General features: G+C 40.5%; 2 protein-coding genes across 5 annotated transcripts in view; both read left to right on the top strand.

Moving 5' to 3' along the window:
• The window catches only part of LOC106589587 (eukaryotic translation initiation factor 2-alpha kinase 1), a 31,821-nt gene extending 30,156 nt beyond the window's left edge, over positions 1–1,665 (top strand). For all 4 annotated transcript variants that reach the window (XM_014179735.3, XM_014179736.3, XM_014179737.3 and 1 more), the window contains exon 15: positions 1,372–1,665. In XM_014179735.3, the coding sequence (XP_014035210.2) occupies positions 1,372–1,497 (126 nt within the window). In that variant the 3' untranslated portion in view covers positions 1,498–1,665. The remainder of the gene's footprint in view (positions 1–1,371) is intronic.
• A 400-nt stretch (positions 1,666–2,065) lies between these two features.
• The window catches only part of LOC106589586 (ubiquitin carboxyl-terminal hydrolase 42), a 37,660-nt gene continuing 23,088 nt past the window's right edge, over positions 2,066–16,637 (top strand). Inside the window, exon 1 of the mRNA XM_014179732.3 lies at positions 2,066–2,213. The gene's annotated coding sequence lies outside the window, so the exon portion shown is untranslated. The remainder of the gene's footprint in view (positions 2,214–16,637) is intronic.

Here is a 16,637-nt window from a genome sequence, read left to right on the forward strand (position 1 = left end):
TGTTTAATCAGCTTCTTGATATGCCACACCTGTCAGGTGAAGGGATTATCTTCACAAAGGATAAAATGCTCACTAAAATGGATGTAAACAAATGAAATTGGTGTGCAAAACTTGTGAGAAATAAGCTTTTTGTGTATATGGAACATTTCTGCAATCCTTTATTTCAGCTCATGAAACATGGGACCAGCACTTTACATGTTGCGTTTTTATATCTTGGTTCAGTTTATAATATGGGAAGGCACAGTTTATTGTCCAATACTTACACGTGTCAGAAAGGGGGGATTGGGGGGCAAGTGTTTAAATTGTGCAGTATTAGCAATAGAAAATAAAAGTATTGTAGCATCAATTGTGGTGTGTGTATGTGTTAGAGTGAGTGCATGTGTGCTAAGGTGCGGAGAGTAAGTGCAAGTGGTCAGTCCAGTTCAAGTGTTTAACAGTTTGATGGCTTGCAGATAGAAACTATCCTACCGTTACACTTTACACTGAGCTGCACTGGGGTCGTAGTACCGTAATGGTTATATAAGACACAGCGGAGCTGGCGCAGAAATGTTATCTTTATCCAAACTTATACATTGACAAGATTGAAATACTGCTAGTTAGGGGCCTCCCGGGTGGCGCAGTGGTCTAAGGCACTGCATTGCAGTGCTAGCTGTGCCACCAGAGATTCTGGGCTCTGTCGCAGCCGGCTGCGACCGGGAGGCCCATGGGGCGGCGCACAATTGGCCTAGCGTCGTCCGGGTTAGGGAGGGTTTGTCCGGCAGTGATATCCTTGTCTCATCGCGCACTAGTGACTCCTGTGGCGGGCTACTGCTAGCTAGCATGAGGACGAAAGGGACAGTTTTCTGGGAAAACTAGCAGTGTTTCGATCTTCTCAATGTATCAGTTTGGATAAAGGTAAAATTTGGAATACAGTGCCAATATCTCGAGCCGGCTCCGCTGTGTCTTAATCTAACAATGATGGAGTTAACGAACCTGGTGTAACTCAGTGTAAAAAAGCATAATGGTAATGTGGAATCTTGTGGCTAAGATATAAACTTTCTCTGAGACAGTTGGTATCAGTCCTCATGCCCCCCTCATGCCCCTCATGCCCCAATACTGTCTGCCTGACCGTTAGGGATTGAACAGCTCATGACTGGGGTGTATGTACTTGTTGAATTTCTGCTTGCCATGATATTTACACTGCTATTGTACAAGCTCAAACACATATGATCCAAATGCTAGTAGCATCGCTTGGCTATAATGGTTTGACCTGTGTCACTTTCAGCCACATGTTTAATCTGGTGCCAACTACTGACAGTAAATATCAGGAGAAGAGTGTTACACATTGGTATCACAGATCAAACATTTCCAATGTCCCTCTTCTCCTTACAGGTTATCCATGGCTTGCAGAGAAGGGTTGAAGAGCAGGAAGAGGAGATAGTTCAACTCAGGAGACAGATCAGTCAGCTACAGACTCAGAGCAGGCAGCAAGCATCCCATTCCACAGACGAGACCTGACGTCAACCATCTCTGCCCATCTTCAAACCTGTAATATTCGACCCCTTTACCTTACCAAATGTGAATAATTTGGTGCAAATGGTTGAATATGTGTGTGGTCTCTCTGCCTGGATGTAACAATGTGACTATAAGTTAAAACTGTAGAATAAATAATTTAATTTACACTTATGAGAGTCTGCAGACATAGTATCTAGTCAAGATTCATTTACATAATTTGTGGTTGTGATTAACATACTCATATGATGAAGGTAATCAAGACAATAAGACTGGGTTGTTTGTTTGACCACCCTTTAATTTTAGGTAATTAAGACACTCACTCCCGTTAATTATTGTTATGCATGCCTCAGACAGTCATGAATCATCTGGGAGTAGTTGTATAATAAGTAAACAGGCATAGCACACACACCTACGGATTGAAAACGAACCTAATGTAATGTGTGTATACAAACTCTCCATCAGCTGTGTTTAAAAAAAATATAGTAATAAAGACAAGTCGAGCACGGCATTCACTACACAAAGGTCAGACGTGTACGTGCTTTCTACGACTAATATGAACACGTTCCACACCGAGCCTTAGCGAATCAAGAGTTGCCTTTCTTCGGTAGTACCCGGATTTACCCGTGGGGAAAATAGCTACGTCATTGTTCACCGACGGACTACCCCGCTTGAAATAAGAAATGGACCTACACGAATAATACATTTATGAAAAATTACAGGTAAGGGCATTTCTGTTGTATTAAATACTGAACATTTTAGTTATATATTCGGAGAATTCTAAACAATTTAACCTATTGGGTTTTGCTGTAGTTGGCTTACACCGGGCGGCTCACTGAGTGTCATGTCGGAGGCAAGCGTTCAACCACCAGTGAATTTTAAATCTCGAGCCCCTCCTTTTAGAACGTAGTTAGCCTAGCAGCTAAATTGCTAGCCATCTTCCCCGTTTAGATAAACCTGTGAATGCTAAAATATTTCGGCGTTCTTGTCTCCAGGTTTATCACGGAACTGTATATAAACACCATATTTATTGTTTTACAACTGAAAAGGCCAGCTAGCTAGCATTGTAACTAGCCACTAGCACAATGCTCATCGCCGTACCATATTTCGGCAGTATTAACTACGTTTCGCCGTTACCATGGCGTTTGTGGTTACCATGCACGCACACCTCCGAATTAAACATTCTTTACTTGTTAATAAGAAATACATTGTTTACTTTCCGAACACTTGTTTAAAAAACACGGTAAGAAAGTTTGAAATTATTTTCTGATCTCCTTTTGAATTGCGTGTTAGAGGCCTATCTCGTTAAAGCCTCAACCAGCCAGACTGCCTGGCAGAGGTGGGAGGGAACAGTTGTTGTAAACGTGCGTGTGTAAAAAGTAATTCCTGCTAAAATGGCTGGTTAGCTAGGTAACATTATTTGTTTGAAACTACTGCCACTTAAATCCAACGATACTACTTTTATTTAAGTGCTTAATCGATGTAATTTTGCTTATTTGTTTGATTTAATAATTTGGGGAAATTGCGTCTCTAATTGGTAGTACTATTTTAGCTAGCTGTTAGCTTTCTATGTGGTAATGCTAGTTAGCTTCTTGCACAGGCAGCTTGGCTGTGCGGATGGTGATGCTTGAAATGCTGGTTGAATCTTTTTTTATTTTTATATATATTTTTTAAATGCTGGTTGAATCATTGGGACCTCCAGAGAAAGCTAGCCAATTAGCTAATAAATTCTTATTATAATAAGATAAGATATTATTACAACTCTTCTGATCTGGTTGACGTTAGTGCTAGCCGGGATCCTTGGGATGTACCCTAAACCTTAACCGTAAAGCTGCATTATATAACTTTTGGGTTCACTCCACCAAATGTACATAGAAGTGTTAGTAATAGCTCTGTCATTCTCATTGAAAACAAGTATAAGAATCGGTTGGATCGTTTTTGTGCGCTATTTCTATGCTTCCCTTAAGTTTCGTTTTTGCTTCTTTTGGTTTTGTACACCAGTTTCAGCAGAAATATTTCTAAGCTGTTTAAATAGTACAATTATTCTCGACACCCCTCAAACAGAACTTTGGCCACTGCGTTTTTCAGTTGTTGCCCTCTAATCAGGGACTGATTTAGACCTGGGACACCAGGTGTGTGCAGTTCATTTAAAGGTAGAACAGAACCAGCAGGCTCTGGACCTCGTAGGGTAAGAGTTGAATACCCCTGCTCTACATTGCTTGTTTTTATCACAAACTGAAATGAGGCAAACTTGCAACCAGGAATTGGCGGTGCGATTCTGCACATTGCAGCTTTAAGCCTTAACCTAATAATGGACTAAAGGAGCCTAAAATACTCCTTATAGTCCAAGGACCTTACTGGTGGACTAAACTCCACTCTGTGGTGAAGGAAGTTTATGATGAACTTCACCAATTGCGTGGAGATGAGACCAGGGCCCGTATCCACAAAGCATCTCCGAAAAGGTCCTAGGAATCCTGTTAAAAGCTGTTTTTTAAGACTAAAAACTCCCAGCTCAGAGGAGGTTTTAGGATCATGTTAAGACACTGCCCAGACAGTCTGCTCCTGGCATAAAAATCAACTCATGAAAGTTTCTCAGCTGGTAATCACAACAGTTTGAGGTACCGCAAAGGAAAAATAGTGATGACGCTCATTGACATTGTTGAAGATGATGGGGAATAACAAATCGCGATGAGGCATTGCTAGCTGTGCATGCTTCAGACAACCACAGTGAATGTGATTGTCAAATGTTGCAATGGTAAAATGTTTGATATAATTTTCGCCTGACATGATCACTTGGCCTACTGTTAAAAATCACTCCTCCGTTTCTTGGTTGCTAAAATTGCAATAGTTAGCCTAATTTCCGTTTGACAAAACAAGCAAGTATAGTTTAGAGAAACAATGTACCATCTAAACCGCTGTGAAATATATTTTCCATAACCAAAAATATTGTGTTTGAAGCTGGTGTACAAAACGGAAAGGAAAATATAAAAAAAAAAACAAAATAGAAGCACAGAAACAGCGCACATAGAACACATCTACCACTTCTTAGACTAGATTTCAATGACAACGACAGATCTACCACATTTCTATGTGAATTTGTTCCGGTCACCCAAAATGTTACAGCTTTAATTCTTTGATAATACGTTGGCATGCATAATAATTGAAAGGAAAAAAAGTGATTATTTATGAGTTTGTGGTTAGAAGTATTTAAGCATATCTGAAATCATTTTCAAAAGCATGTAGGTGTAGATTCTTTTTTGATATTTCTATTTCATCATTCTTGCATGTGGTGCAGGAACCACTGACCTACTTTTTCTATTATCAAGACACCTGCTGGTAACTCTTAACTAGTTAGGACACCTTGATGTGTCATAAATATCTACATTTACATTTTAGTCATTTTAGCAGATGCTCTTATCCAGAGCGACTTACAGTAGTGAATGCATACATTTCATACAATTTCATACATTTTTTTTTTTCTGTGCTGGCCCCCCGTGGGAATCGAACCCACAACCCTGGCGTTGCAAACACCATGCTCTACCAACTGAGCTACAGGGAAGCTGACTAGCTGGGACTCTTATGACTAAAAAGGCTTAATGTATCTTTTTTACCCACAATAGTAGGAGTAAAATGTCTCTTTGCAGCTCTTATAGATTGTGTATACGGCCCCAGGCTTTGTGGACTCTGGCTCTGACTACATCAATTTTCCAAAGGTCAATATATAAAAAATAATATCTCTCTTATCTATCTATATCTCACACGGTCAACAGTTTTAGAACACCTACTCATTCAAGGCTTTTAATTTATTTTTACTATTTCTACATTGTAGAATAATAGTTAAGACATCAACACTATGAAATAACACATGGAATCATGTAGTAACCAAAAAAGTGTTAAAGAAATAAATATAAATGTTATTTTTACATTTACATTTACATTTAAGTCATTTAGCAGACATTACATTACATTACATTTAAGTCATTTAGCAGACGCTCTTATCCAGAGCGACTTACAAATTGGTGCATTCACCTTATGATATCCAGTGGAACAACCACTTTACAATAGTGCATCTAAATCTTTTAAGGGGGGGGGGGGGGTTAGAAGGATTACTTTATCCTATCCTAGGTATTCCTTAAAGAGGTGGGGTTTCAGGTGTCTCCGGAAGGTGGTGATTGACTCCGCTGTCCTGGCGTCGTGAGGGAGCATGTTCCACCATTGGGGTGCCAGAGCAGCGAACAGTTTTGACTGGGCTGAGCGGGAACTGTGCTTCCTCAGAGGTAGGGGGGCCAGCAGGCCAGAGGTGGATGAACGCAGTGCCCTTGTTTGGGTGTAGGGCCTGATCAGAGCCTGAAGGTATGGAGGTGCCGTTCCCTTCACAGCTCCGTAGGCAATCACCATGGTCTTGTAGCGGATGCGAGCTTCAACTGGAAGCCAGTGGAGAGAGCGGAGGAGCGGGGTGACGTGAGAGAACTTGGGAAGGTTGAACACCAGACGGGCTGCGGCGTTCTGGATGAGTTGTAGGGGTTTAATGGCACAGGCAGGGAGCCCAGCCAACAGCGAGTTGCAGTAATCCAGACGGGAGATGACAAGTGCCTGGATTAGGACCTGCGCCGCTTCCTGTGTGAGGCAGGGTGGTACTCTGCGAATGTTGTAGAGCATAAACATTTTTGATGACAGCTTTGCACATGCTTGGCATTCTCTCAACCAGCTTCACCTGGAATGCTCTTCCAACAGTCTTGAAGGAGTTCCCACATGCTGAGCACTTGTTGGCTGCTTTTTCTTCACTTTGCCGTCCAACTCCTCCTAAGCCATCTCAATTGGGTTGAGGTCGGGCGATTGTGGAGGCCAGGTCATCTGATGCAGCACTCCATCACTCTCCTTCTGAGTAAAATAGCCCTTACACAGCCTGGAGGTGTGTTTTGGGTTATTGTCCTGTTGAAAAACAAATGATAGTCCCACTAAGCGCAAACCAGATGGGATGTCGTATCGCTGCAGAATGCTGTGGTAGCCATGCTGGTTAACCTCTAGGGTATGTGGGACGAAATCGTCCCAACTACTCAACAGCCAGTGGAATCCCGTGGCGCGTTATTCAAATACCTTAGAAATGCTATTACTTCAATTTTTCAAACATATGACTATTTTACAGCTATTTAAAGACAAGACTCTCGTTAATCTAACCACACTGTCCGATTTCAAAAAGGCTTTACAACGAAAGCAAAACATTAGATTATGTCAGCAGAGTACCCAGCCAGAAATAATCAGACACCCATTTTTCAAGCTAGCATATAATGTCACATAAACCCAAACCACAGCTAAATGCAGCACTAACCTTTGATGATCTTCATCAGATGACAATCCTAGGATGTTATGTTATACAATACATGCATGTTTTGTTCAATCAAGTTCATATTTATATCAAAAAACTGCTTTTTACATTAGCATGTGACGTTCAGAACTAGCATACCCACCGCAAACTTCCGGTGAATTTACTAAATTACTCACGATAAACGTTCACAAAAAGCATAATTATTTTTAAGAATTATAGATACAGAACTCCTTTCTGCAATCGCTATGTCCGATTTTAAAATAGCTTTTCGGCAAAAGCACATTTTGCAATATTCTGAGTAGATAGCCCAGCCATCACGGCTAGCTAATTTGACACCCACCAAGTTTGGCCCTCACCAAACTCCGATTTACTATTAGAAAAATGTGATTACCTTTGCTGTTCTTCGTCAGAATGCACTCCCAGGACTTCTACTTCAATAACAAATGTTGGTTTGGTTCAAAATAATCCATAGTTATGTTCAAATATCCTCTGTTTTGTTCGTGCATTCAAGACACTATCCGAAGGGTGACGAAGGGTGACGCGCCCAACGCGTTTCGTGACAAAAAAATTCTAAATATTCCATTAACGTACTTCGAAGCATGTCAACCGCTGTTTAAAATCAATTTTATGCCATTTTTCTCATAAAAAAGCGATAATATTCCGACCGGGAAACCCTGTTTAAGTTCAAAGACGAAAAAATAAAAACATGCTGTCGCCTCGTGCACGCGCCTCAGTCTCATTGTTCTCTGATCGACCATTATCCAAATGCGCTACTGTTTTTCAGCGAGGGCCTGCAAAGACATCATTCAGCGGTTTGCCGCCTTCTGAGAGCCTATGGGAGCCGTAGGAAGTGTCACGTTACAGCAGAGATCCTCAGTTTTCAATAAAGAGAGTGTAGAAGCCCAAGAAATGGTCAGACAGGCCACTTCCTGTAAGGAATCTTCTCAGGTTTTTGCCTGCCATATGAGTTCTGTTATACTCAGACACCATTCAAACAGTTTTAGAAACTTTAGGGTGTTTTCTATCCAAAGCCAATAATTATATGCATATTCTAGTTTCTGGGCAGTAGTAATAACCAGATTAAATCGGGTACATTTTTTTATCCAGCCGTGCAAATACTGCCCCCTACCCTAGAGAGGTTAAGTCTGCCTTGAATTCTAAATAAATTACTGACAGTGTCACCAGCAAAGCACCATCACACCTCCTCCTCCATGCTTCACGGTGGGAACCACACATGCATAGATCATCCGTTCACCTACTCTGCGTCTCACAAAAACACGGCAGGTAGAACCAAAATCAAATTTGGACTCATCAGACCAAAGGACAGATTTCCACTGGTCTGATGTCCATTGCTTGTGTTTCTTGGCCCAAGCAAGTCTTTCTTCTTATTGGTGACCTTTCGTAGTGCTTTTTTTGCAGCAATTCGACCATGAAGGCCTGTTTCATGCAGTCTCCTCTGAACAGTTGATGTTGAGATGTGTCTGTTACTTGAACTCTGTGAAGCATTTATTTGGGCTGCAATTTCTGAGGCTGGTAACGAAAATGAACTTATTCTCTGCAGCAGAGGTAACTCTGGGTCTTCCTTTCCTTTGGTGGTCCTCATGAGAGCCAGTTTCATCATAGCACTTGAAGAAACTTTCAAAGTTCTTGGAATGTTCCGTATTGACTGACCTTCATGTCTTAAAGTAATGATGGACTGTCGTTTCTCTTTGCTTATTTGAGCTGTTCTTGACATAATATGGACTTGGTCTTTTTTAGGGCTATCTTCTGTATACCACCCCTACCTTGTCAGAACACAACTGATTGGCTCAAATGCATTAAAAATGAAAGAAATTCCACAAATTAACTATTATAAGGCACACCTGTTAATTGAAATGCATTCCAGGTGACTACCTCATGAAGAGTGTGCAAAGATGTCATCAAGGCAAAGAGTGGTAATTTGAAGAATATAAAATATATTTGAATTGTTTAACACTTTGTTTAACACTCTACAATGTAGAAAATAGTAAAAGTAAAGAAACCCTGGAATCAGTAGGTGTGTCCAAACTTTTGACTGGTACTGTGTGTATGTATGATATATCTGTTCAAAAGTTTGGGGTCACTTAGAAATGTCCTTGTTTTCTATGAAAACATACATGAAATGAGTTGCAAAATGAATAGGAAATATCGTCAAGATGTTGACAAGGTTATAAATAATGATTTTTAATTGAAATAATAATTGTGTCCTTCAAACTTTGCTTTCGTCAAAGAATCCTCCATTTGCAGCAATTACAGTCTTGCAGACCTTTGGCACTCTAGTTGTCAATTTGTTGAGGTAATCTGAAGAGATTTCACCCCATGCTTCCCTGAAGCCACTCCCATGAGTTGGATTGGCTTGATGGGCGCTTCTTATGTACAATGCGGTCAAGCTGCTCCCACAACAGCTCAATAGGGTTGAGATCCGGTGACTGTGCTGGCCACTCCATTATAGACAGAACACCAACTGACTGCTTCTTCCCTAAATAGTTCTTACATAGTTTGGAGTTGTGCTTTGGGTCATTGTCCTGTTGTAGGAAGAAATTGGCTCCAATTAAGCGCCATCCACAGGGTGTGGCGTTGCAAAATGGAGTGACAGCCTTCCTTCTTCAAAATCCCTTTTACCCTGTACAAGTCTCCCACGTTACCACCACCAAAGCACCCCCAGGCCGTCACATTGCCTCCACCATGCTTGACAGATGGCGTCAAGTACTCCTCCAGCATCATTTCATTTTTTTCTCCATCTCACGAGTGTTCTTTGTGATCTGAACACCTCAAACTTAGATTTGTCTGTCCATTACACTTTTTTTCCAATCTTCCTCTGTCCAGTGTCAGTATTCTTTTGCCCATCTTAATTTTTTCTTTTTATTGGCCAGTCTGAGATATGGCTTTTTCTTTGCAACTCTGCCTAGAAGGCCAGCATCCCGGAGTCGTCTCTTCACTGTTGACGTTGAGACTGGTGTTTTGCAGATACTATTTAATTAAGCTGCCAGTTGAGGACTTGTAAGGTGTCTGTTTCTCAAGCTACACACTCTAATGTACTTGTCCTCTTGCTCAGTTGTGCACCGGGGGCCTCCCACCCCTCTTTCTATTCTGGTTAGAGCCAGTTTGCGTTGTTCTGTGAAGGGAGTAGTACACAGCGTTGTATGAGATCTTCAGTTTCTTGGCAATTTCTCGCATGGAATAGCCTTCATTTCTCAGAACAAGAATAGACTGACGAGTTTCAGAAGAAAGGTCTTTGTTTCTGGCCATTTTGAGCCTGTAATCGAACCCACAAATGCTAATGCTCCAGATACTCAACGAGTGTAAAGGCCAGTTTTATTGCTTCTTTAACCTGTTATGGCTAGGGGGCAGTATTTTCACGGCTGGATAAAAAAACGTACCCGATTTTAATCTGGTTACTACTCCTGCCCAGTAACTAGAATATGCATATAATTATTGGCTTTGGATAGAAAACACTCCAAAGTTTCTAAAACTGTTTGAATGGTGTCTAACAGGTTAATGATTTTTTTCATTGGCAGGATTAGCAAACTTTGGCATGACATGCCAACAACAAACTCTGAATCTACACATTAGAGGTTGACCGATTTTTAATCGGCTTGGCCGATTTTTAATTAGGGCCGATTTTCACATTTTTATAACAATCGATAATGCCGATTACATTGCATTCCACGAGGAGACTGCGTGGCAGGCTGACCACCTATTACGTGAGTACAGCAAGGAGCCAAGGTAAGTTGCTAGCTAGCATTAAACTTATCTTATAAAAAAACAATCAATCTTAACAATCACTAGTTAACTACACATGGTTGTTGATATTTATAGGTTAACTAGCATGACCTGCGTTGCATATAATCAATGTGGTGCCTGATAATTTATCATCGAATCACAGCCTACTTCGCCAAACGGGGGATGATTTAACAAAAGCCCATTCATAAAAAAAGCACAATCGTTGCATGATTGTACCTAACCATAAACATCAATGCCTTTCTTAAAATCATTACACAGAAGTATATATTTTTTAATCTGCATATTTAGTTAAAAGAAATTCATGTTAGCAGGCAATATTAACTAGGGAAATTCTGTCACTTCTCTTGCGTTCATTGCACTCAGTCGGGGTGTATGCAACAGTTTGGGCCGCCTGGCTCGTCGTGAACTAATTTGCCAGAATTTTACATAATTATGACATAACATTGAAGGTTGTGCAATGTCACAGCAATATTTAGACTTACGGTTGCCGCCCGTTCGATAAAATACGGAACAGTTTCGTTTTTCACTGAAAGAATAAATGTTTTGTGTTCGAAATGATAGTTTCTGGATTTTACCATATTACCGTAATTTCCGGACTATTAAGCGCACCTAAATATAAGCCGCACCAACTGAATTAAAAAATATATATTATTTTGAACATAAATAAGCCGCACATGTCTATAAGCAGCAGGTGCCTACCGGTACATTGAAACAAATAAACTTTACACAGGCTTGTAACAAAAATAAATAGGCTTTAACGAAACACGGCTTGTAACAAAAAAATAAAAATTTTGCAGTAAACAGTAGCCTACCAAGAAAGTCATTGCTCCAGACCAAGCTCCCGTGCAGCAGCTCTATTTCCTTTTCCAACAGCCAGATCAATCGCATTCAACTTGAAAGCTGCATCATATGCATTTCTCCGTGTCTTTGCCATGATGAGGGTGACAAAATGACTACCGTAATCAGAATGATGGGAAGTTTGAGAGCTCTCGATTTAATCTATACAGTAAAAAACAAATTGTTTGACCTGAACCCGTTCGGCAATTTCATTGGTCTAATGAAAGCTTCATGCCGCCAAAAAACTGAGCACGTCACAGAATGTGGTTTTACATTTTTTTATTTTTTATTTGAAAGCGGGAAAAATCCATATTAGCCGCGTCATTGTTTAAGCCGCGAAGTTCAAAGCGTGGGGAAAAAAGTAGCGGCTTATAGTCCGGAAATTACGGTAATGACCAACGGCTTGTATTTCTGGGTGTTTATTATAATTAAGTCTATGATTTTTATGGAGCGGTCTGACTGAGCGTTGGTAGGCGTCAGCAGGCTCGTAAGCATTCATTCAAACTTTACTGCATTTGCCAGCAGCTCTTAATGATAGCTGTTAATGAATTCAAGCTTATCAACTCCTGAGATTAGGCTGGCAATACTAATGTGCCTATTAGAACATCCAATAGTCAAAGGTATATGAAATACAAATGGTATGGAGAGAAATAGTCGACGAGTCTTAATTCCTATAATAACTACAACCTAAAACTTCTTAACTGCGAATATTGAAGAACTGGGAATATTGAACCACCAGCTTTCAAATGTTCTGAACAAGGAATTTAAACGTTAGCTTTTTTACATGGCACATATTGCAGTTTTACTTTCTTCTCAAGCACTGTTTTTGCATTATTTCAACCAAATTGAGCATGTTTCATTATTTGAGACTAAATAGATTTTATAAGTTAAAACCTGTTAGGGCTAGGGGGCAGTATTTGCACGGCTGGATAAAAAAAATGTACCCGATTTAATCTGGTTACTAATCCTACCCAGTAACTAGAATATGCATATACTTATTATATATGGATAGAAAACACTCTAAAGTTTCTAAAACTGTTTGAATGGTGTCTGTGAGTATAACAGAACTCATTTGGCAGGCAAAACCCTGAGACATTTTCTGACAGGAAGTGGATACCTGATGTGTTGTATTACCTTTAAACCTATCCCATTGAAAAACACAGGGGCTGAGGAATATTTTGGCACTTCCTATTGCTTCCACTAGATGTCACCAGCCTTTACAAAGTGTTTTGAGTCTTCTGGAGGGAGATCTGACCGAACAAGAGCCATGGAACGATGATGTCCCATTAGACACCTGGCGCGCGAGTTCATGTTGGGTACCCTCGTTCCAATACGTTATAAAAGAGTATGCATTCGTCCACCTTGAATATTATTCATGTTCTGGTTAAAAAAGGCCCTAATGATTTATGCTATACAACGTTTGACATGTTTGAACGAACGTAAATATATCTTTTCCCCTCGTTCATGACGAGAAGTCCGGCTGGCTTAGATCATGTGCTAACAAGACGGAGATTTTTGGACATAAATGATGAGCTTTTTTGAACAAAACTACATTCGTTATGGACCTGTGATACCTGGAAGTGACATCTGATGAAGAGAATCAAAGGTAATGGATTATTTACATAGTATTTTCGATTTTAGATCTCCCCAACATGACGTCTAGTCTGTATCGCAACGCGTATTTTTCTGGGCGCAGTGCTCAGATTATTGCAAAGTGTGATTTCCCAGTAAGGTTATTTTTAAATCTGGCAAGTTGATTGCGTTCAAGAGATGTAAATCTATAATTCTTTAAATGACAATATAATATTTTACCAATGTTTTCTAATTTTAATTATTTAATTTGTGGTGTTGACTTGACTGCCGGTTATTGGAGGGAAACGATTTCCTCAACATCAATGCCATAGTAAAACGCTGTTTTTGGATATAAATATGAACTTGATAGAACTAAAAATGCATGCATTGTCTAACATAATGTCCTAGGAGTGTCATCTGATGGAGATTGTAAAAGGTTAGTGCATCATTTTAGCTGGTTTTAGTGACCCTGTCTTTGACTTGACAAAACATTACACACAACTCTTGTAAATGTACTGTCCTAACATACTCTAAATATATGCTTTCGCCGTAAAACCTTTTTGAAATCGTAAAACGTGGTTAGATTAAGGAGATGTTTATCTTTCAAAGGGTGTAAAATAGTTGTATGTTTGGAAAATTTGAATTTTGACATTTATTTGGATTCAAATTTGCCGCTCTTGAAATGCACCTGCTGTTGATGGAGTGCCCACGGGGGGGACGCTACTGTCCCACCTAGCCCATAGAGGTTAATATTTTAAGTTAAAATAAGTGTTCATTCAGTATTGTTGTAATTGTCATTTTATTTATATATATATATATATATATATATTTATATATATATATATTTAAATATATATATATATATATTTAAATATATATATATTTAAATATATATATATATATATTTAAATATATATATATATATATATATATATATATATATATATATATATATATATATATATTTAAATATATATATATATATATATATATATATATATATATATATATATATATATATATATATATATATATTTAAATATATATATATATTTAAATATATAAAACATGCTCAAATAATGAAACATGCTCAAAACATGCTCTATATATATAAATTAAATCGGTATCTACTTTTTTTGGTCCTCCAATAATCGGTATCGGCATTGAACAATCTTACTCGGTCGACCTCTACAACACATCCCTTCAAAACTGACAATTATGAAAGACAAGCTTTGTAATTTTGAATTTTGTAAAGTGAGTGTGGAAGTGGTGAAAAAATGGTGTATCAACAATAACAAACCACCTGGGTCTGACAACTTGGAGGGAAAATTACTGAGGATGATAGCGTACCATATTTCCAATCCTTTTTACCATCTCTTCAGTCTAAACCTACTGGAAAGTGTGTGCCGTCAGGCCTGGAGGGAAGCAAAAGTAATTCCGCTACCCAGGAATAGTTAAGCCCCCTTTACTGGCTCAAATAGCCGACCAATCAGCCTGTTACCAACCCTTAGTGAACTTTTGGAAAATACTGTGTTTGACCACATACAATGCTATTTTACAGTAAATGAATTAATAGATTAGTTGCATGCTTATAGGGAAGGGCATTCAACATGTACAGCACTAACACAAATTACTGTTGATTTGGCTGAAAGAAATTGATAAAAAGATTGCGAGCTGTTTTGTTAGACTTTAGTGCCGCTTTTGACATTATTGTTCATAATCTGATGCTGAAAAAACGTGTGTTATGGCTTTACATCTGCTATATCGTGGATCGAGAGTTACCTGTTGAACAGAACACAGTGTGTTCTTAAACATTTTACCCCCTTTTTCTCGCCAATTTCATTACTTTTACGTTTTAGTCATTTAGCAGACGCTCTTATCCAGAGCGACTTACAGTAGTGAATGCATACATTTCATGCATTGTTTTAATTTTTAATTAAAAAAATAATAAATTGTACTGGCCCCCCCCGTGGGAATCGAACCCACAACCCTGGCATTGCAAACATCATGCTCTATCAACTGAGCCACAGGGAAGCTGTGATCTGTTTGGTAGTTCGTCTTGTCCCATCGCTGCAACTCCCGTACGGAATCCGGAGAGGCAAAGGTCAAGAGCCGTGCGTCCTCCGAAGCACAACCCTGCCAAGACGCACTGCTTCTTGACACACTGCTCGCTTAACTCGAAAGCCAGCATCACCAATGTTTCAGAGGAAATACCGTACAACTGGCGACCGTGTCAGCGTGCATGTGCCCTGCCCGCCACAGGAGTCGCTAGAGCGCGATGGGATAAGGACATCCTGGCCGGTCAAACCCGGGTGTGTAGTGATGCCTCAAGCACTGTGATGCATTGCCTTAGACCGCTGCGCCACTCGGGAGGCCCCACAGAGGGTGTTCTGTGGGGCCTCCTTCTGTAAAAATGATTCCAAGATGGCGTAGCAGTCAGGCGTCTTGTCGTTTGCCGTGTGTCTTTTTTCTTCGTATATATTTTTTTACCTCAATTTCAACATTTACTCCTGCAACCCGCCTCACCCAATGTGGTATAGATTTGCTATTTTCTATACTTTATAACCGGAACCCCAACAGAAGCTGGCCAGCTAACTAGCTAGTAGTCAGTTAGCCACTGCTAGCGGTCATCAGCTAACCTCAGCCTGGTCAACTCCTGCCAGTCTGCACATCTACCACATCTCCGGATTCCTACTGCAAGCTCTAACCTTTTCACCAGGATTATTGCAGCTAGCTAGCTGCTATCCGAGTAGCTACTCCTGGCTAACGTCTCTGTCCTGAAGCAAGCACCAGTTAGCCTGGAGCTAGCCACGTGCTAGGCCCATCTCCCAGCTCGCTGAAGAGGTTCATCAGCCACTTCTTGGGCTACAATACCTATTTTGCCAGTTGGCCTGGACCCCTTTTACTGCCGACACGGAGCCCTGTCGATCCATCACGACTGGTCTACCGACATAATCCGCCCGAGGGGGTTTCAACAGGCTCCTCCGTCGCGACGTCCCATGAAGGCCCATCTGCTAGCCCCGGCCCGCTAGCTGTCTGAATCGCCGTGTCTCCAGCTCGCCTAGCTACTCACTGGACCCTATGATCACTCTGCTACGCATGCCTCTTCACTCATAGATATCATCCTGCCCAACTTGCCCTCTAAATACACCTCTGCTGTCTTCAACCAGGATCTCAGCGATCACTGCCTCATTGCCTACGTCCGTAGTGGGTCTGCGGTCATATGCCTTGTCCATTGCTGTTTCGTTAGTGATTGTCTTATTTCACTGTAGAGCCTCCAGCCCTGCTCAAAATGCCTTAGCTAGCCCTTTTGTTCCACCTCCCACACATGCGGTGACCTCACCTGGTTTAAATGGTGTCTCTAGAGACAAAACCTCTATCACCGTCACTCAATGCCTAGGTTTACCTCCACTGTATTCACATCCTACCATACCCTTGTTTGTACATTATGCCTTGAATCTATTCTTCCGCACCCAGAAACTTGCTCCTTTTACTCTTTGTTCCGAACGCACTAGACGACCAGTTCTTATAAAGGTACAGCTAAAGGCTATACTACTCCTCCTCTGTTCTTCTGGTGATGTAGAGGTTAATCCAGGCCCTGCAGGGCCTAGCTCCACTCCCGTTCCCCAGGCGCTCTCATTTGTTGACT

Source organism: Salmo salar, chromosome 28, assembly GCF_965601325.2.
Source record: "Salmo salar chromosome 28, fSalSal1, whole genome shotgun sequence".
NCBI classification, from domain to species: Eukaryota; Metazoa; Chordata; class Actinopteri; order Salmoniformes; family Salmonidae; genus Salmo; species Salmo salar.